This window comes from Lolium rigidum, chromosome 1 (assembly GCF_022539505.1).
Source record: "Lolium rigidum isolate FL_2022 chromosome 1, APGP_CSIRO_Lrig_0.1, whole genome shotgun sequence".
In the NCBI taxonomy this organism is placed as follows: domain Eukaryota; kingdom Viridiplantae; phylum Streptophyta; class Magnoliopsida; order Poales; family Poaceae; genus Lolium; species Lolium rigidum.
The window spans coordinates 208,341,290-208,362,161 of NC_061508.1; the positions used below are offsets into that span (position 1 = coordinate 208,341,290).

Consider the following 20,872-nt stretch of genomic DNA (forward strand, 5'->3'; position numbering starts at 1 on the left):
CGTTTGCAAGGCCTAACCATGCGGATATCAAACTAATCCTTGGAGAACAAGGAACAACTGTAACAGATCAGATCTACTAAATAAAGATTAAGCAAGATGCTGCCCTTACACCCAAGATAGGTGCAAATGCAGCTAGATATTGAGGGGTAGCATAGCTAAGCAAGCATTTCATAAAAGTATCGACGTCAGCCCCAAAACATCTACGATAACGGTACTGCTCGCCATCAACAAGGCTTCAGTACGAGCAATACCAAACAACGAATAAACTGATACTGCCTAGATCGCAAGATGCGATCTAGGCAGCATGTCGCTTACCCGGAAGAAACCCTTGAAACAAGGGGTGGCGATGTGCCTAGATTGGTTTGTTGTGAACGTGATCGTCCTCCTTTCTCAATAACCCTAGGTATAGATTTATAGTCCGTAGACTTTCTATCTTTGGAATAAACCTAGCTGTGTACGACTAAACTCTATCTCTTAATTCTAAACTGATCTACTATAATATACAGATACACGGGCAATCTAGCCCAAACTCTCGCACGAGGCCGACTCAGAGACACTTTATGTACATGTCCTCTAAGCCCATCTCAATCATGGCCCATCTCCTGCTCTGGCTAAATTCTGGTGATAACACCACTATCTAGCATAAATACTCCCTCTTGGAGTCACAAGTATCAACTTGGCCAGAGCCTCTACTAGCAACGGGGAGCATGCAAGATCATAAACAACACATATAAGATAGATCTATAATCAACTTGACATAGTATTCCATATTCATCGGATCCCAACAAACACAACATGTAGCATTACAAATAGATGATCTTGATCATGATAGGCAGCTCACAAGATCTAAACATGATGGCACAATAGGAGAAGACAACCATCCAGCTATCGCTATGGACCCGTAGTCCAAGGATGAACTACTCACGCATCGGTCCGGAGGCGGGCATGGTGATGTAGAGCCCTCCGGTGATGATTCCCCTCTCCGGCAGGGTGTCGGAGGAGATCTTCCGAACCCCCGAGTTAGGGCTGACGGCGGCGGCGTCTCCGGAACTGTTCGGTATTTTGGCTCTCGGTACTAGGGTTTTCGGGGACGAAAGAATAAATAGGCGAAGGGGCAGCGTCGGGGAGCCGGGGGCTCCCTCCCCACGTCACGCGCGCGGCGCGTGGCCCCCCCCGCGCCGCCATATGGGGAGGGCCCCCTGCTGGCCTTCCTCGACTCCTCTTCGGTCTTCTGGAACACTCCGTGGAAAATAGGGCCGTGGGCTTTTGTTTCGTCCAATTCTAAGAATATTTGTAAAACAACTTTTCTGAAATCAAAAACAGCAGAAAACAGGAACTGGCACTATGGCATCTTGTTAATAGGTTAGTCCCAGAAAATGCATAAAAACATTATAAAGTGTGAATAAAACATGTAGGTATTGTCATAAAACTAGCATGGAACATAAGAAATTATAGATACGTTGGAGACGTATCAAGCATCCCCAAGCTTAGTTCCTACTCGCCCTCGAGTAGGTAAACGATAAAAAGAATAATTTCTGAAGTGACATGCTACCAACATAATCTTGATCAATACTATTGTAAAGCATATGAGATGAATGAAGTGACTCAAAGCAATGGTCTATAGTTTGCTAACAAAAAGATAATGACTAAACAACTGAATCATATAGCAAAAACTTTTCACGAATAATACTTTCAAGACAAGCATCAAAAATTCTTGCATAAGAGTTAACTCATAAAGCAATAGATTCTTAATAAAAGGTTTTGAAGCAACACAAAGGAAGATTTAAGTTTCAGCAATTGCCTTCAACTTTCAACATGCATATCTTATGGATAATTGTCAACACAAAGTAATATAATAAGTGCAATAAGCAAGCATGTAAGAATCAATGCACACAGTTGACACAAGTGTTTCCTTCTAAGATAGAAAGAAGTAGGTAAACTGACTCAACATAAGGTAAAAAAAAGGCCCTTCGTAGAGGGAAGCAGGGATTAAATCATGTGCTAGAGCTTTTCAAGTTTTGAAATCATATAGAGAGCATAGAGGTGTTTGTTGTTGTCAACGAATGGTAGTGGGCACCCTAACCCCCTTGTCAAACAAACTTTCAAAGAGCGGCTCCCATGAAGGACATTATCTCTACCAGCAAGGTAGATCATCCCTCTTCTCTTTTGTTTACACATGTATTTTAGTTTTATTTATAGATGACACTCCTCCCAACCTTTTGCTTTCACAAGCCATGGCTAACCGAATCCTCGGGTGCCTTCCAACATTTCACATACCATGGAGGAGTGTGTATTGCAAAATTAAGTTGCTTACTGATAAATCAGGGCAAAAATTGTGAAGAGAATTATTAATGAAAGTTAATTAATTGGGGCTGGGCACCCCGTTGCCAGCTCTTTTTGCAAAATTATTGGATAAGCGGATGTATATGCCACTAGTCCATTGGTGAAAGTCTGCCCAACAAGATTGAAAGATAAAACACCACATACTTCCTCATGAGCTATAAAACATTGACACAAATAAGGAGTAATAAAATTTTGAATTGTTTAAAGGTAACACATGAAGTATTTACTTGGAATGGCAGAAAAATACCACATAGTAGGTAGTTATGGTGAACACAAATGGCATAGGTTTTGGCTCAAGTTTTTGGATGCACGAGAAGCATTCCCCCTCAGTACAAGGCTTTGGCTAGCAAGGTTGTTTGAAGCAAACACAAGTATAAACCGGTACAACAAAACTTACATAAGAACATATTGCAAGCATTATAAGACTCTACACTGTCTTCCTTGTTGCTCAAACACTTTTACCGAGAAAATATCTAGACCTTAGAGAGACCAATCATGCAAACCAAATTTCAACAAGCTCTACGGTAGTTCTCCACTAATAGGTTTAAACTACATGATGCAAGAGCTTAAACATGATCTACTTGAGAGCTCAAAACAATTGCCAAGCATCAAATTATTCAAGACAATATACCAACTACCACATGAAGCATTTTCTCGTTTCCAACCAAATAACAATAAGTGTTGCGGCTTTCAGCTTTCGCCATGAACATTAAAAGTAAAACGAAGAACACAAGTGTTCAAATGAAAAAGCGGAGCGTGTCTCTCTCCCACACAAGCATGTTAGGATCCGATTTATTCAGAAAACTAAAATAACAAACGAGAATAAAAGCACACGGATGCTCCAAGTAAAGCACATAAGATGTGACGGAATTAAAATATAGTTTCACTAGAGGTGACCTGATAAGTTGTTGATGAAAAAGGGGATGCCTTGGGCATCCCCAAGCTTAGACGCTTGAGTCTTCTTGAAATATGCAGGGATGAACCACGGGGGCATCCCCAAGCTTAGACTTTTCACTCTTCTTGATCATATTATATCATCCTCCTCTCTTGATCCTTGAAAACTTCCTTCACACCAAACTCAAAGCAATCTCATTAGAGGGTTAGTGCATAATCAAAAATTCACATGTTCAGCAAGGACACAATCATTCCCAACACTTCTGGACATTACCCAAGGCTACTGAAATTTAATGGAGCAAAGAAATCCACTCAAACACAGTAAAAGAGGCAATGCGAAATAAAAGGCAGAATCTGTCAAAAACAGAACAGTCCGTAAAGACGAATTTTTTCGAGGCACTTAATATGCTCAGATGGAAAAGCTCCAGTTGAATGAAAGTTTCGTAAATATCTGAGGATTGCTCATGAATTTTTTCAGAATTTTTAGATTTTTCTACAGAGAGAAAAGCTCAAATTCGTGACAGCTAAAAATCTGTTTCTGCGCAGAAATCCAAATCTAGTATCAACTTTCTATCAAAGACTTTACTTGGCACAACAATGCAAGAAAATAAAGATACAAAGGTATTGCTACAGTAGTAACAAGCACCTTGACTTAAATATAAAACAAAAATTGCAGAAATAGAATAATGGGTTGTCTCCCATAAGCGCTTTTTCTTTAACGCCTTTCAGCTAGGCGCAGAAAGTGAAAATCAAGTAACATCAACAGAAGAAGCATTAACATTATTACCAAGTGCTTTACGCCTACCCCTCTTACTCTTATTCTTACTATTTTGTCTAGGGAATACATGACCGCATCCGGGTGTAGAGGTAAAATTTAGAGTGCCTTTTCCCACATCTACGGTTGCTCCCAAGAGTTTCAGCAGGGATCTTCCAAGTGTGATTTGTCCTGTCCCTACACATTCAATAACGAGATAATCAGTGGATACCGTTCTTCCAAGAAAGGTTGTGAACACACCTTCAGCTATCCCCTTAGGAATTATAACAGAATTATCAGCAAGAGTTATTCCTTCTCCACCTTCAGTAAGTCCCCAAAGTTTCAAAGATTCATAAATACTTTTAGGCATAAGGCAAAACTCAGACATAATATCACAACGGGCATAAAAAGTTTCACCACAAATAGCAACCTTAATAGTAGGGACCCACATTGAAGGTTCAAAGTTTACTCGGAACATAATCATAATATTCATGAATCTGATTATACCCTTCTTTTAAACAAGATATATTTGTCTCGAGAGTGTTTAATCTATCATGAATGCTAGCAAGAGATGAATCAAATTTATTAGCTGAGCTAGATGATGCAACCAATTTTTTATGGCATTAAAAGCTTGATCCCCATCGCAGTGAAGGAAATCTCCTCCCACTACAGCATCCAAAGCATATCTATAGCGAAGAATAAGCCCAAAATATAAGTTACTAAGAACCAGGCTTAGAGTCATTTTAGGTTCAGCTTTACCATAAGAATCAAAAATTCTAGACCAAGCTTCTTTAAAACTCTCCTCATCCCCTTGTTTAAAAGTAAAGATCAATTCCTCAGGTGACAGAGTAACAAGTACATGACTAGACATGATAACAAAATAAATTAAATGCAAGTAACTAATTTTTTGTGTTTTTGATATAAAGAAAGCAAACAAGACAAAAAATAAAATAAAGCAAGACAATAAACAAAGTAAAGAGATTAGGTGTGAGAGACTCCCCTTGCAGCGTGCCTTGATCTCCCCGGCAACGGCGCCAGAAAGTAGCTGCTTGTGACGGTAAAGCACACGTCCGTTGGGAACCCCAAGAGGAAGGTATGATGAGTACAGCAACGAGTTTTCCCTCAGTAAGAAACCAAGGTTATCGAACCAGTAGGAGATGAAGATCACGTGAAGGTTGTTGGTGAAGGAGTGTAGTGCGGCGCAACACCAGGGATTCCGGTGCCAACGTGGAACCCGCACAACACAATCAAACTACTTTGCCCCAACTTAACGAAGTGAGGTTGTCAATCTCACCGGCTTGCTGAAAACAAAGGATTAAACGTATGGTGTGGAAAATGATGTTTGCTTGCGTGAAAACAAAAGAGAACAATGATTGCAGTAGGTTGTATTTCAGATGTAAAAGAATGGACCGGGGTCCATAGTTCACTAGTGGTGTCTCTCCAATAAGATAAATAACATGTTGGGTAAACAAATTACAGCTTGGGCAATTGACAAATAGAGAGGGCATAACAATGCACATACATATCATGATGACTACTATGAGATTTACTTAGGGCATTACGACAAAGAACATAGACCGCCATCCAGCATGCATCTATGCCTAAAAAGTCCACCTTCGGGTTAGCATCCGCACCCTTCCAGTATTAAGTTGCAAGCAAGAGAGAATTGCATTAAGTACTGTGCGTAATGTAAACAATACAAATATCCTTAGACAAAGCATTGATGTTTTATCCCTAATGGCAACAGCCACATCCACAACCTTAGGGGTTGCTGCCACTCCCCGCATTCAATGGAGACATGAACCCACTATCTAGCATAAATACTCCCTATTGGAGTCACAAGTATCAACTTGGCCAGAGCCTCTACTAGCAACGGAGAGCATGCAAGATCATAAACAACACATATAAGATAGATCTATAATCAACTTGACATAGTATTCCATATTCATCGGATCCCAACAAACACAACATGTAGCATTACAAATAGATGATCTTGATCATGATAGGCAGCTCACAAGATCTAAACATGATGGCACAATAGGAGAAGACAACCATCTAGCTACTCGCTATGGACCCGTAGTCCAAGGATGAACTACTCACGCATCAGTCCGGAGGCGGGCATGGTGATGTAGAGCCCTCCGGTGATGATTCCCCTCTCCGGCAGGGTGCCGGAGGAGATCTTCTGAACCCCCCGAGTTAGGGTTGACGGCGGTGGCGTCTCTGGAACTGTTCTGGTATTTTGGCTCTCGGTACTAGGGTTTTCGGGGATGAAAGAATAAATAGGCGAAGGGGCAGCGTCGGGGGAGCCAGGGGAACCCTCCCCACGTCACGGCGCGGCAGTGGGGCCCCCCGCGCCGCCATATGGGGAGGGCCCCCTGCTGGCCTTCCTCGACTCCTCTTCGGTCTTCTGGAACACTCCGTGGAAAATAGGGCCGTGGGCTTTTGTTTCGTCCAATTCCGAGAATATTTGTAAAACAACTTTTCTGAAATCAAAAACAGCAGAAAACAGGAACTGGCACTGTGGCATCTTATTAATAGGTTAGTCCCAGAAAATGCATAAAAACATTATAAAGTGTGAATAAAACATGTAGGTATTATCATAAAACTAGCATGGAACATAAGAAATTATAGATACGTTGGAGACGTATCACCAAGTATTGGTCAAGCTGGAAGAAGACATAAATAATAAAAGCCTACTCTCATGACAATACATTACTCCACGCCTTTGCCCCGGCGAGGCACAATAAAGCCGCCTCCTCGTTAATTTTGCACACAAGCATGGTTGATATGGAGGCCCCGTTTATTCTAATTAAAAACAGACATTTTTTTCCTTCCAAATCTCCCAAGATACCAAAATTGTAAGAGAAGCCATTGCCTTCCTTGAGGGGGCATTCTTGTGTATGCTCTCAACCCTCCACTCTTTGATAGAACTTTTATGCCTTAATTGCGAATTTGTTGGCTCAATGTCAATAAGGCCAAGCCCGTTTTTTAACGTGGTCCGTGAAGCGACATTTGTAAAAAAGATGGGAAGCCGATTCTTGAACTTGGCTACAAAGTTTGGAAAGACCACAATTTTCGGAAATTCTATTCAGCTCCTGGGTCCATATGCTCCCTCTACCAAATTAACATTTTTCGAAGTGTAGAAAAATTTTGACAATTTTTTTGACATGTACATCTCCACAATAGATGTGTGTTTGTCAAGTAGAAAGCGGAAAACGGATAGTTTTATGGTCTAAGTAGAAAAGCGAATTTTGATCTTGCGAAAAGCCTTATTTCAGAACCGAATTTTTCTTTTTTCATAACAAATCGACTTTTCATGAAACGACTTTGTGAGCGTAGCACATGAACATATACATGCATTTTTTTTGTTCCAAATCTTTTGTTATTTCAAGATGTGTCTAAGATGCATTTCAAAATAAAGGGAACATATGCTCCTATGAGCCAAAACATGACTCCCCACAATTTTGCCATCCTCTCCGTTCGAGTCTATTCTTCGTCCGAACTCTATTTTGAAGAATCAACCATGTGAAGACTTTATACTTTGGAGGAACCCATGGTTTCCAAACAAAGAAGGATATGATGGATTTAGTGAGGAATTATGAAAATAGGTGTGCTTGGATTGTTTCATATTTTGGACATTAGATATGATTTACTAGGAAATAACACACTATAGGTTGTTGCTAATTATTGGATTCATCAAAATACAAAACACACCAAGTATCCTCACAGCGATGGCAGCCGCATGGTGACACGAGAGGTTGTTTTCATCACCTTTTAGTGATCGATGAGGCAATCAAACGAGATTGTGAGGCCTTTATCAATTCGTTTCAACGTAGGAGAGGGATGGATGTGTTAAAGTAAATATGTTGTTGAACACCTTTCCATCAGTTAAAACTTTTAAGATAGTTGGCTAGTGCAACAATTCTATATAGGGAGATATGTTGCCATGTACATTTATGTCGTAGAACATCAAAAGTAGGGCCATATTGGTCGTTGTTTTGCTTTTATGCATCACTAAGATATGATGCATTTTAAAAATAAGAAACTGCATTAGAGTGAAGCACCCTTGGTTAGCATTGTGATCGATTTTTTTCTCTCTTTCAGATGTAGTAGTTAGTTGAAATCACCATTTACTTGGATGTGATAATAATACCTCACTAGAACAACATATATCCCTCTAACTAGATTCAACCGTTCAACACAATGCCAAAAACCGTACGAGAGAATCAAGAGAAAAAGAAAGAAAGAACTAATATGAAATAGAAAACATTTGACCGGAACAACATGGTATAGTGACCGGTCACCAAGAATAAGCTTTGCTTTCAATGCCAATGGCACCACCACTGATGTGTGCCGTTCATTGTGCCAGCTCTCCGCCGATGAGAGCCACCCGTTGGAAGTTACCATCAGTCAGCACACGGTCGACAGCGCAGCAGGCCAGCCAAGATGCATCGGCCTAGATTGGCCAGTGCCGCGATATCTTCCTGTCAATTAGCTGAATACCTGTGCAATATTGCGGAGGTGCAGTAAAAATAAATACACTCATGCCGTCATGCAACACATCAGTCTACGCACAACTACCACGTTCACAATACATAAACCTGACAATTTACAAGTAACAAAACTCCAATTGGTATAGGATAAATATGAAAGCACCATTAACCCTCATGAGAGCCCTCTATCATCACGAACTCGAATTTATAGGAGTAAAGAAGAACGATCGATTATCACTAGCAAGGGAAGCCTTATTTTTTTATATATAAAAACACTCAGATGCCATTGAGATGATGATTCACGGAGGGAAGACAACATTTTGGGACAAAAAAACTGAAATGTGAGCTCAGAAGATAATACGGTTCATGCCCCAATAAGAATCGAAGAGGCATGTTAGTGAGCTGCACGTTGTTGTCAAGCAGATTAGCAGGATCTGAGGACAGGATTCAGCCGGTGATGTACGAAATATATGCATAGAGCGATAGACACGCCCCTCTTTTTTAGGATGTACTCATGTAAGGAAATTTTAGAGGTTAACCATAAGAGAAAGGGGATATGATGTTAAAGTTTAACCGACTGCATTCAGAATCATCACGGAATAATCATCAGAGGAGGAGAATAAAACATGAAAGATACAATGATCAGCAATTTGAGTGAAATGAGTGCAAACAAAACAAACAAAGATATTTTCATCTGTCTTGTTCATGCATATTTTACCATAACTTCCTCACCTACCTTATGTGTTTTGTAGCTGTGGCTAAGTTTATGAAGGGAAATCTGAAACCAGCTCCAGATTGGATGGCAGATATTCCAGTCGTATCATCATAGATTTTGTGAGCTCTGATGTTTCCTTTTCACCATGACTTTTAACAGTTGCCGTACAAAGTAAGCAGAGAACAGTTAGCACAACAGTGTATATCATTTCATGAACAGAACTTATCGCAAACAGTATGTACCACTTTGGAGAACAGTGTATAAAATCTCAGAGAAACACCAGGGTGGGCGTACCAAAGGTCGACACGCTGCACTCGGACCAATGAAATCAGTAAAAGCTATAGTTCAATGCAAGAAAAGAGTTGCTTTGTCACAAAGCCAATAGTAATTAGTTATGAATAAAAAAATTAGCGAGGCAAAGAAAAACTGTTATTGCTTAAGTTTCAACCTAAAGTTGGAAGGAGTTTCAGCATGTAGACAACTAAACTCAGCATCACAGCATGTTCAATGCCGCTCCTGTATAAGATACAATATTCTGAACTGAAGAAAAGGGTTTGATAAAAAAAAAACTTAAGTGCTCAATATAGTTTCCCTTTTCTGATGAGGCATAGAGATGTCACCGAAACCTCCTCCGTGTAGAAGCCTTATGTACTGATAAAAAGAATTGCTGCAATCCTAACAGAACATGTGAAATTGATTACATGAGGTGGTAAACGTTTCTCTGCATCGGATGCAAGCTGAAATCAACAGAAAATACAAGTAAAACTTATCTGATAAACTATCGGCCATTACGCCACAGGTATCTACCATCAGTTCGACTCATTTCCCTCTTAACAGACAAGGCTAGGCATAAACATCATCCAGGTCAGCCGTAATGACATTTTGGTAATATCACTAGTCCTTTTGTGTAGGAAAAGCTATCATAAGTTTTGCTACAAGAAAATATACACCAAAGGTCCAAAATATTATGTCGCAAAATTTAGTTCCCGCTTATCTTTGAAAGAAACAAAATTTAAGTCGTCTTCATCGTCTTCCTCATAATCATCATCATCATCTTCGTTGTCTTCATCATCAAAACCACTGCTCCCAGTCCCGTTACTACCATTTAGAACATTTGTTGTGGACGCACCATTTAAGGAATGGTGATGTCCAGTATCAGTCAGCCCACCTTCATGCAGATCAGCACTATCGACACCTAAACCTGAGGTCATCCCATTTGGTTTTACTTCAAGCTGAAATGCACCATTCCCTGTCAACTCATTCGCTTCTTGTTGTTCTTCAGGTGTTTTGGCAAGAGAAAGTAGGATGTTTTTCGCTTTCTTGTCTGGTGGATATCCACGTGTTTCCATTTCGTTGAACCAAATGACAGCATTTCCAAAGTCTGAGTTCCTGCCATGTACATCCATAATGGTAGTAAAGATAGTTTGATTGGGTTCGACACCCTGCACCCGCATTCTCTCATATACTCGCATTACTTTGTCAACATCATCCAATTTCGAGTAGCCTTTCATCAGAGTTCCATAAACAACAACATTTGGCCTCAAACCATCCTCTTTAAGCCGACGGAAAAACTTCTCAGCCCCATCCATATCCGAAGCATTTACATAAGCTAAGAGCATTGTTGTGTAAGAACAGAGATCAGGCTCAACCCTGCAAAAGCAAATAATGTGATAAGGTGAGAAACCAGCAGTTACACCTTCTTTCTGAAAAAAAAACAATAGAAGTCATACCTGTGTCTTCTCATAGTCTTGAAAACTGTTTGAGCCTCTTCTACTAATCCAGATATTGCGAATGCATCAAGCAAGATGTTATACGATTTGCGTGTTGGCCTGGAAAAACAACATTGTATTAAATCACAAATAAATAAAATATTCTAGCTATTCTTCAGTGAAAATGTGGTGCTTTGAATTTTTTATTATTTAAAGAATTGGGCAAGCAACCGAGTATGAATTGGTTTCTATAAACAGAACCACAGAATTTATTTCCTTTTATTCTCGATTTGGAAAGACACGTTTTATCACAATCAAATGGCCTGAGTCAGGCCGCCTGACATTAAGTTTGTGCCTACATGAAAACTCTTTGATGTGTGTACTACTGTGTAAAATGTGCAATCTATACCAAAATAGTCATCATTGGATGAAGTGTGCACTCACAGCTTAAACATGACAGGCTCATGGCTTTAACCAAATTTTGCCAACTGGACTCATGATTTCACAAGCCAGCAATGACCTCTAAGTCTCAACGCATTGAAATGAAGTCGAACCTGATTCCAGCATCAAGCATCTCTTCAAACACCGCCAATGCTTCATCTTCCCTCCTGGCTTTCCCGTAAGCTTTAATGAGCAGGGAATAGCTGACAACGTCTGGTTTTAGTCCGGCTCTTTGCATCTAAAAGTTATGGAATTTGTTAAGAAAAAAAACGAAACAGGTTTATATCTTCCAGTCTGTAGCAGCAGACCAAATACTGATAGTTAGTTACGCTGGAGAAGCACCTGATCATAAATACTTGAAACTTCCTTATAATCTGCTTCAAATGACATCAAACTATTAAAAGTGACTGCAGACTGTGGGATTCCTCTCTCGGGCATCTGTGCGAATAGCTTACGTGCCTGGGTATAGTCACCAGCCTTCTTGTACATATAGATCATCATATGAAACATCTTCTGGTCTGGCTTAAAAGAAGCTCTTTTTTCATTAAGAAGATCCTCGAATACGGCTTCAGCTTCCTTATATTTGTCACCCTGTCAGCAACCGCCAAGACATTTGTTTTAGGGACCAAAGTAGAGTACTTCAGAACTGCTATAATTATGCTATTCTTTTATATAGATGCATAGGCTAACACAAAAGACTTGGGCAGGAGTTGCACAAGAGATGGGACCGTGGTAACTTTCAATAGCAGGCTGTTGAACAGTACGTGCAGAATGCCGAAAATATCAATGATTAATGAGTAACAAAGAGAAGATTCAATAAACCTGTGATTTGAATCTAAGTATAAGCAAGAGGATTAGTATGCACAAATAAATAAACATATCCTCTAATTCTGGTCTCTGCTTGCGTGGCTGCTATTGCTTCTGTTAGACAAGTAACCATTTTGGATCACGCTCCCATAATGCAAAGCCTCATGCCAATTTTATTGCAAGTTTGAAATCAACAAATCACATGCTCAGCCTGCACTAGCATGTGAGTTATGTCCTCTCTATCCCAAAGGTGCTTTAACCAATGAAAAAATAGCATGATATAATGTCGGTTTAGCGTCGCTATAGCGAATCTTGAGAGTCCATGCTACGGCGCTAATCACGAAATAGAGTGCTGTAGCGCTGCTAAACCACGCTAAATAGCGTATATAGCATCTGGAGGAGACCAGCACTAAATCTGATAGAAGGCTAAATTTTTCCTTGGATTTAACAAGATCCTTATAATTGGTCCTAAGGGCATCTCCAACCGAGCGACCCAAACGGACGCGCTGGGCCGTCCGTTTTGGGCCGTTTGCGTGCCCGAGCGGACGCGCGGACGGAGCCCCGCGTCCGCGCGTCCGTTTGGGTCGCACGCTGCGCCCAACGCAGCGGCCACCCATTCGGCCATTTGGCCATTTGGCCTATTTCTTTGGAAAATAGGTCCTCTGGCCACAGATCCTTAAACAATGTTTAACAAATATAGAATAATATCTCGTAAACATAGAATAATATATAATAAACATAAAATATTATCAAATACCATAAAATATTATCAAATGTACCATGATAAATCAAATAAAATGTGCCATAGTTTGAGAAAAATATAAAAATTACAATTGAGATTGTCTAACTCAATTTGGGCGCTCGAGGATCTCCTTCCGTCTCTTCTCGAACCAAGCTCTCTTTGCCTCGCTCATGTTGGTCAAGTCGGCGTTCATGATGAGGTTGTCCTCGGCTTGGCGTTTGAGCTCAACTTCCTTCGCCTTCAGCTCCACCTCTTTGGCCCTTGCCATTGCTATGAGCTCAAGTTCTCTCTCTTTGAGCTCAAGTTCTTTAGCTTTGGTCTTGGCCTTGACCTCTTCAATCTCAAGCTTCTTACGCTGGACATCAAAGAATTTCTTCCTGTCCTCTTCTTTCTCCCGGCGCCTCCTCTCATCCCTCTTGTCCGTGGACAGCTCTCTGTCCGCATGCATCTCCTTCAAAGTGCCATACAATAGCATGGACGAAACATCACGCTTCATGTCGGCTTTGGTTGACTTGTGGCCGCGTGGACGACTTGCACGAGAAGCGGAGCTACCGCAAGGCTGCCCACCATCAAGGTCAATGACCGTGGCATCTTTGGCAGGATTGTTGCCAGTCAAGGTCGCCATGTACCCCTCGTACCCCTCCTGGAACTTGGGGGTGCCTTGGAGTTCCTTCCAACAATGAGGGAAGGCAAAGGTCTTCTCTCCATTGTTGACTTTGTAGAATTCCAAAGCTCGCCACACCTAGAGCAAAGCGAGACAACAACGATAAACAGATGGCCTGCGCCTGCTGCTCTTGAAGGACAGTGCTCTTCGCCTCCGTCTTGAGTTGGAGAAGCTGCTCCGCCGCCCGCTGCCGCTCCTCCGCGGCAGCGGTTTCCCTCTTCCGTTGGTCGAGCGCCCTGCGGCGGTCGGCCCTCTTCTTGCTCTCGAGCTTCCTCGCTCTCCGGGGTGAGGTCGGCCTTCGCCTTCTTCGTCGGCGGCCCGGGGGGGAGCTCGGCCTCCACGGCAAGAGCGGCAACGGCCACGGGTGCCTCCTCTCCGATGGTGGCGGTGGTGGCGGTGGCGGCGGCAGTCGCTTCGTCAGCCATCTCTAGGTTTTGGGAGTACAGTGGAGTGTTTCTGTTTTCGGAGGCAGACAGGCGGGCCAGGGGCGGACAAGGGAAGGACGCGAGCGACCAGCCTTTCGCGTCCGCGGCCACGCAAACTCGTCCAAGATTTGGGCCGGGTTTGGGTCGTCCCGGACGCCGCGGCCATCCGTTTTAGGGATGGGTCCGCGCGCTGGGCCGCGGTTTTGTCCGTTTCGACCCATCCGGACGCGCGGGCGCGGGATGGGTCGCCCGGTTGGAGATGCCCTAAGCCCATTGGAAATAGGGTATCACAGCTGCTGCATTTAGCAACCGAACAGCTTGTCTACATAGCCTTAGAAAACTATTGCCCCTCCCTCCCGAGGCAGTTGAAGTGCGATGATGTCAGATGATGGCCACAACCGACGTCGGCACACAATACTATTTCATTGATTTCAAGGATGTCCAACATCTAATTGATTTCAAGGATGTACAAGTGGGTCTGGTTTTCTTTGGAAACTTCACATGTAGGTCAACACCATGTAATATTGAGAGCATTACGTAAAAAAATCACTAAGATCATCGAGTTTTTGCAAGACAAGGCACGTTGTGTGCAGCTAAATGCTAATGCCAACTGCTGAAATATATGTGGATCGCCCAACCTCCCCAATCAGTTCGGACTTTTGGTTCTACTGATTGGTGCATGAAACTGAATATGGTATCGGGATGTTATACACACAACAAAGTGTTCAGCAAAAGGATATTCATTTTTGAGAAATTACTTACGCAACTGAATCTTTATGGCTAATTCCACAAATTTTCTATTACCGAATCATGATGTATTACGCTGAATAAAAGTGATAAACTGAATTCGACAAAACAGTATTCGTACGATATGGAATTAGTTCCTGATAAACTCTAGTAGCTGAAACATTAGACTACATAAATGCAAGAGTCTGATTAAATGCGCACCTCAACAAGCGATTTCAAAATTATTTGATATGTAATAGGCGATGGTTCAGGGCCTGATGTCTGCATCTTATGAAATACAGCCTCGGCCTTTTCGTACTGCTTAGCTCGTCCGTATGCTTCCATAAGAGCAGTCTGAGATATCACACTCAGCCGGTAACCTTTCTTGCTCATGTACTTGAGGACCCTTTCTGCCTTGCTAAACTCTCCCAGCTTTCCATAAGCCGTGACGAGCATCAAAAAGTCCATCTCGCCGAAGTCCCACCAATGTTGCGTTCTAAGCCATTGAAGAATCTGAAGGAAAAAAAAGGTGCAGACATTTAAATACTTCAGAGCATATTGCTGGTAGATTGATGAGTCGCCGGTAGCTGCTTAGCCACCAGGAAAGTTTCAGATTTGACTAGCATGCTGCAAGTGGATATACCTCGCTGACCAGATTCCACCTTTTAAGCTGTTTGAACCGCACGAGAGTGCCAAGAACCGCATCCCTTGGCAGCGGCTCCTTGGTGTTCCGCTGAGTCTTGAGAATGGATACAGCCGATCCCGACTCCTCTATCTCGCTCATCATCTTCCTCCAGTTCTTTTGCTTGGCCTCATCGGCAGCATCCTTGAAGACCTCTTCCCTCTTCTTCCGCACAAACTTTCTGGGTGCCAGCATCCCCTGGCAGACCACCTCGAGTCTTCGGTTGCTCTTGATCTTCACATTATAGACGAGCAAACCACAGGATACCTTTGCATTGCTGGCACCATGAAACATGTTTCAAACAGATTAAAACAAGGAAACGACCACCCAGGCATGAAAAAGGAAGCTGCAATACACCAGGTGCAAGCAGTTTTTTTTTACATCAAAAATCGTACTAATATAGGATGTAGATTTACAGTAGAAATGCATGTACAATGGCAACCTGGATGCACCCACATGCCCGGAACTGCAGGCAGTAATGCCATTCCCGCACTTTATATCAGGCAAAATGTATGTGACATTATTATAAACGAGAGATATCTGACTGATAAATGTAAAGTTATCCGCTTCCATGTGTACTTTTATGGTTTTTTAAAGAAGAGGCAGCAAAGAAAGACCTGGCAGTCTGACGAAATCGAAGGTCAATAGCTACACCAATCAAACTATGGGAGTCCTCTTAATGAATGTACAACCTCTAATCCCACACTCTCTCTCATCGAGGAATTACGGAGGCGAATTGCAGCATAAACTACCTTCTGTTCAACGAACAACTCTCGAGTCGCCCGTAAAACGTGCGACCACAAGGTTAGGCGCGCATTAGGAACGAAATACACAAGGCCGGTTTACAGCGCCTTCGCTCGCGCACAAGCACGAGAACCCCCTCTAAATTAAACTAAACTAGACTAACAGCGAGTTCTTCCGAGACCCTCCACGGACGCGGGCGCACCACGCGGTTACCGGAGTCGGCGAGGCGAGGTAGGAGAGGGGGAAGAGGGGGCGCGGTACCAGAGGCTGGAGGAGAAGGAGAGCGGGGACTGGGAGCCGAGCGTCCCCATCGCCGCCTCCATCGCCGGCGCCGTCCGAATTTCTAGCTGCAGCCAGAGCGGGAGCGGGGGAGCAGGAGCAGGAGGAGCCTTATCGGCAGAGGAGAACCTCTGCTTGCTTAAACCCCACTCTCCATCTCTGTCACCCTGTCTCCGGATGAGGAGGATCTTTTCTTGTGGGCTGGGTAACGAGTAGGCCCATTTAGATGTACGACGAGGCCCCCAGTCCAGCTCCACCTACGAGCCCATATCAGAAGCCGAAATAAAAGGCTCGCGACGGATTGCTTCCCTAAACCGCCGCCGCCTCCGCTCAGAGAAAAATACTCAAGTTCGCCGCCGCCCGTCGTGAGGTAAAGTAGGGTTTCGTGGGTCGGGAATGGCGAAGAAGCCTCACGGGCGTCTGCCACTACGTCTCCGATCGAGCACCGCCGACCGCATGAGCAGGTAATCGGTCCGGGCTCGCAAGCCTCCCTTGAATTTTGAGCAACACTTTGATCATGAATCTGACTGCGTGTGATCCTACATGTAATCGGCTGAGGGGATTTTTTTTATCATAATTTTAAACACTCTTCCTCCAAACCATATTAGTTGATGCTAAAATGGATGTATCTATAGTTAAAATGTGTTTACATGTATCTATATAAACATCAAGTAATATGCATTGGAGGAAATATATTCTTTTCCAAAGTAGGCATTAGAAGCGGGTCTAAATTAGAGATATTTTTTGATCTAAGAGGAACAATAGAAATAGCCCTAAAATGTCCCAAAGTATTAAAATCTGCAACTATGCATAATATATTTAGAAACATATTAACCATTAAGATCAAGTAAACCACTATTTAGTAAAAAAATCTATGAATTAAATTTTACCATATTGCATTTTGAGATTTGGTACTCATTGCTATCGGGCCCAGCTATCAAACAATTGAGCCAACCTAGCAACGTCCATATTTTCATGACCCCTTGGTTCTCGTGCATAGGATGATATTGGCTAAATAATGAGAAGAAAATACCAGTAGTACGAGGCAAGATGTAATAATATATGATTATAGTAACTTACATAGAATTTCATATCAATGTACTGAACTAGAATGCCTCTAACAAGCTGGATGTTGTCGCATGGTAGTATCCGTACAGCCATATTAAAGCAATCAACATTCATTTGTTCATCAATATTTAAGATGTTACTTATTTGTCTCAGAATTAAAATAATAGATAAGGATTAGAGCTTCTCAGCCATTCCCCTACTATGAAATCGGAATTATGTTAATTACGATGTCACGAGTCTAATCTTTATATGTTATTTTAATTTTGAGACAAATAAGTAACATCTTATAGTGATGAATAAATAGATATTGCTTTCTTTAATATGGTTGTGTGGATATTACCATGGCACGGCATCTAGCTTGTTAGAGAAAATTTCAGCTCACTAAATGGATCTGAACTTTTGTATAAGTTACCACAATCACATATTTATATTTTGACTAGTAGTGTTGTTTGTTATTATTATTTTAGTTGATGCCGCACTATCATGAGACCCAAGGCATTATTAAAATCTGGATGTTGTTAGGTTGGCGATACCAAACTAAGAATGCAATATGGTAAATTCATATATTGGTTATTAAGTGGTTTATTTGGTCTTAATAATTAATTCATTTCTAAATATATTATTTATTACCTTGGGATTTTCTTGGACTATTTATATAGTTCATCTTGGATCAAAATAAAATAATATCTCTATTTTAGACCCACTTCGAGTACCTACTTTGGGGAAGAATATATTTAAAAGAGTAAAATGCATCTTAGAATTTCGCTACCTTAGGACCGTTATAGTTACCACCAACTTCCTTCACCTTCTGGCACTTTGTGGAGACCTTCGCTCGGGCCTGGTGCGGCCCCCTTTTGTGAGGAGGCACCCCTTCTCCCAAAGTTACGGGGCCGGGTGTGTCAATTGGTCCTAGTTGTTTGAAAATGCATATTTGAGTCCTAAAAGTTGATATGTGGTTCACCGCAAGTCGTACACATATCTGACCTGTCGTTGAACGATGCCACCAAGGCAATATTTTTTTAAATAGCCCCTTCAAAATTCTATCTTTTAATCTTATAGTCCTTGCTCCCTCTCCCTCTGTCCGCATGTGCCAAAGTCTTCGTAGCTCGCCTGAGACGAGTCCCTACAAAATTCTATCTTTTAATCTTATTGTCCTTGCTCCATCTACCTCTGTCCGCATGTGCCCAAGTCATCGAAGCTGGCCCGAGATGAGCCCGTCCATCCCTTCCTCGAGCCCCATTCATCTGCTTCTTTTTCTACTGTATCTTTCTTCGAGATCGCCACCTGGAAGACATGGATGCGCCATGTTTTAGCCAAAGATGGAGAAAATTCCTAAATTTGAATAGGTGGACACAGGGAACTGGTCGTGGCATGACTTAGCGCGAGCCGACACACAAACACCAGCTTCCAAGAAGGGTCAATATTTATCAGACAGCCATCACAGGGCACAGAAATATTTTTGCATCTCCCTAAGCACCTTGCATTGTACATGCTTCTTTATGAATTAACTCCAATTAACATAATTTTTTTTATTGGCACCTATCTGTTGTAAACACCTGAAAACCAGGTCTTCAAGTTTTCGACTTGCTAGGCACAATAGGTCACCGCAATGACCTCATTGAAACTGTGAGTAATTAGTACAACTATCCCATCTTTTGTGTAGAAGAGTTTTGTTTATTCTGCTTGTGATGCTTTTAATTTGTTATTTCTTTGTACAACAGCTCGTAGGACTGCAGAATTAATTCAACTTTGCATTGCAACACATGAAATTGAAATCTCATAAGTGGAACGACCTAAGCGTTAAGTGCAGCATGCGTACAGATGGGTACACCTCATAACTCATCACAATCAATATGGCCACTTTATTTGAATCTTTTGAGTATACCAGTTTTTTAGATGCATCAGAATGAATGATCCCAAAGAACTTTGCCCTGTAAAAGAAGCACTGGTTTTAGAAGCTTTCTGATTATCAAAGTGAATAATACCAGAAAAGATATATCACTAGTACATATTAGTCTGTTGTGGCATAGCGAAATCAAAACTAGTGGTGTGCTGCCATGCCACTAGCATTGTGTCAGTGATAGTAGTTAAGGCTATATTTCATTCAACTTTAGGATATATTATCAGTTTGACCCGCTGCTGTTGGCGTTGCCGGTGGTGTCTTTGCCATCGTCAGTGAGGTCAATGATGGCCGCATTGCCCTTCTTTTGACACATTCTCGCCGCCTCCGCCTCATCCCGGTTCCTCCTCAACTGCTTGGCATGCTTGACGGGCAGTCTCCACCATCGTGAGGCCCGTAGCCTCCCCCGTGGCGGCTTCTCTAGCTCGTTGTGCTAGTGTCGCCACCCTGACTCGCCGCTCGGCGGCCATGAACTCCTTGCCGAAGCCTCTCGTGCCACGAACTTGCGGGAGATATCGGTGGCGCGGGCACGTGTCGTTCGCCTCCTCGAGTTTGACGCCGAGCTGCCGCTCATGATGCGTCGTCTCGAAGGAGGCGAGGAGGACGGTCTCTACATCGGCCTCTCTATCTCCTACCTTGACCTACACCTAGACATTGAACACAAACGCGAGCATAGACTCACGCGTCACCGACACACTCACACGCACGCACAGGACACACATCACAATTTATTTGCTAACATTCACCCCCTAAACCACCGACATCGACGAGGAGCTCTTCTCCTTCCTCGGCTGCCGGCAGTCACGGGCGAAGTGGCCACGAATGCCACAGTTGTGGCACTTACCGCGCCACCCCCTCGCGCCCGAGGCCACACTGCTCCCACTGTCACCGTCGTGCTGACATTGATGTCCGTCCCATTGAGCTGCTGTGAGCAGAAGCGCCCATCGCTCTATTCACCGTCAATCTGGGCATGCACGCTACCGTGAGTGTTTCTCGAACACCTTGAGCCCGCCCAATGGGAAGTGCCTCCTCGAACGCCATCAACTCCACGTCGCAGAACTACTCGATCTCGGCCATCGTGTAGTACAAGCGGTCGAGCACGGTGTCGAGGAGCTTCTTCACCATGGCGGCGTCGCCGAGCATCGAGCCAAGGCTCGCGTACCTCGCCGCCATGTCGCTGATATTACCGCCGTAGTCGTGGAGCAGCTCCCCGTCCGCCATGTTCACCTTGTCGAACTCGCCACAGAGAGTGGAGAGCTGCATCGCCTTGACGCGATCAGCGCTGACGAACCTCGTCTTGAGGTTGTCCCACAACTCCTTCGCTGTCTTCTTCGCTGACACCTGCATGAGGATGTCCTCTGACATCGTTGTGCCCTCGCCGTCTTGTTCTTCTCGTCCACTGTCGCGGCATCCGCGTTGGTCATGTATGGTGTTATCGGTGACATGTCCGATGCTCACGCCGATGAACTACACCATCGGGGCTATC

The 20,872-nt window shown here is 43.0% G+C and overlaps 1 protein-coding gene across 1 annotated transcript; it reads right to left on the minus strand.

Moving 5' to 3' along the window:
* Window positions 1–9,942: 9,942 nt before the first annotated feature.
* Window positions 9,943–16,557, minus strand: LOC124688880 (pentatricopeptide repeat-containing protein At3g59040-like). Its single transcript, XM_047222499.1, has 7 exons — window positions 16,401–16,557; window positions 15,357–15,672; window positions 14,936–15,226; window positions 11,692–11,940; window positions 11,463–11,587; window positions 10,930–11,028; window positions 9,943–10,849 (listed from the first exon to the last, which is right to left on the minus strand). The coding sequence occupies exons 1-7, from the start codon at window positions 16,460–16,462 to the stop codon at window positions 10,165–10,167; spliced, it is 1,827 nt and encodes a 608-aa protein (XP_047078455.1). The 5' UTR covers window positions 16,463–16,557; the 3' UTR covers window positions 9,943–10,164.
* Between the last annotated feature and the right edge of the window lie 4,315 nt (window positions 16,558–20,872).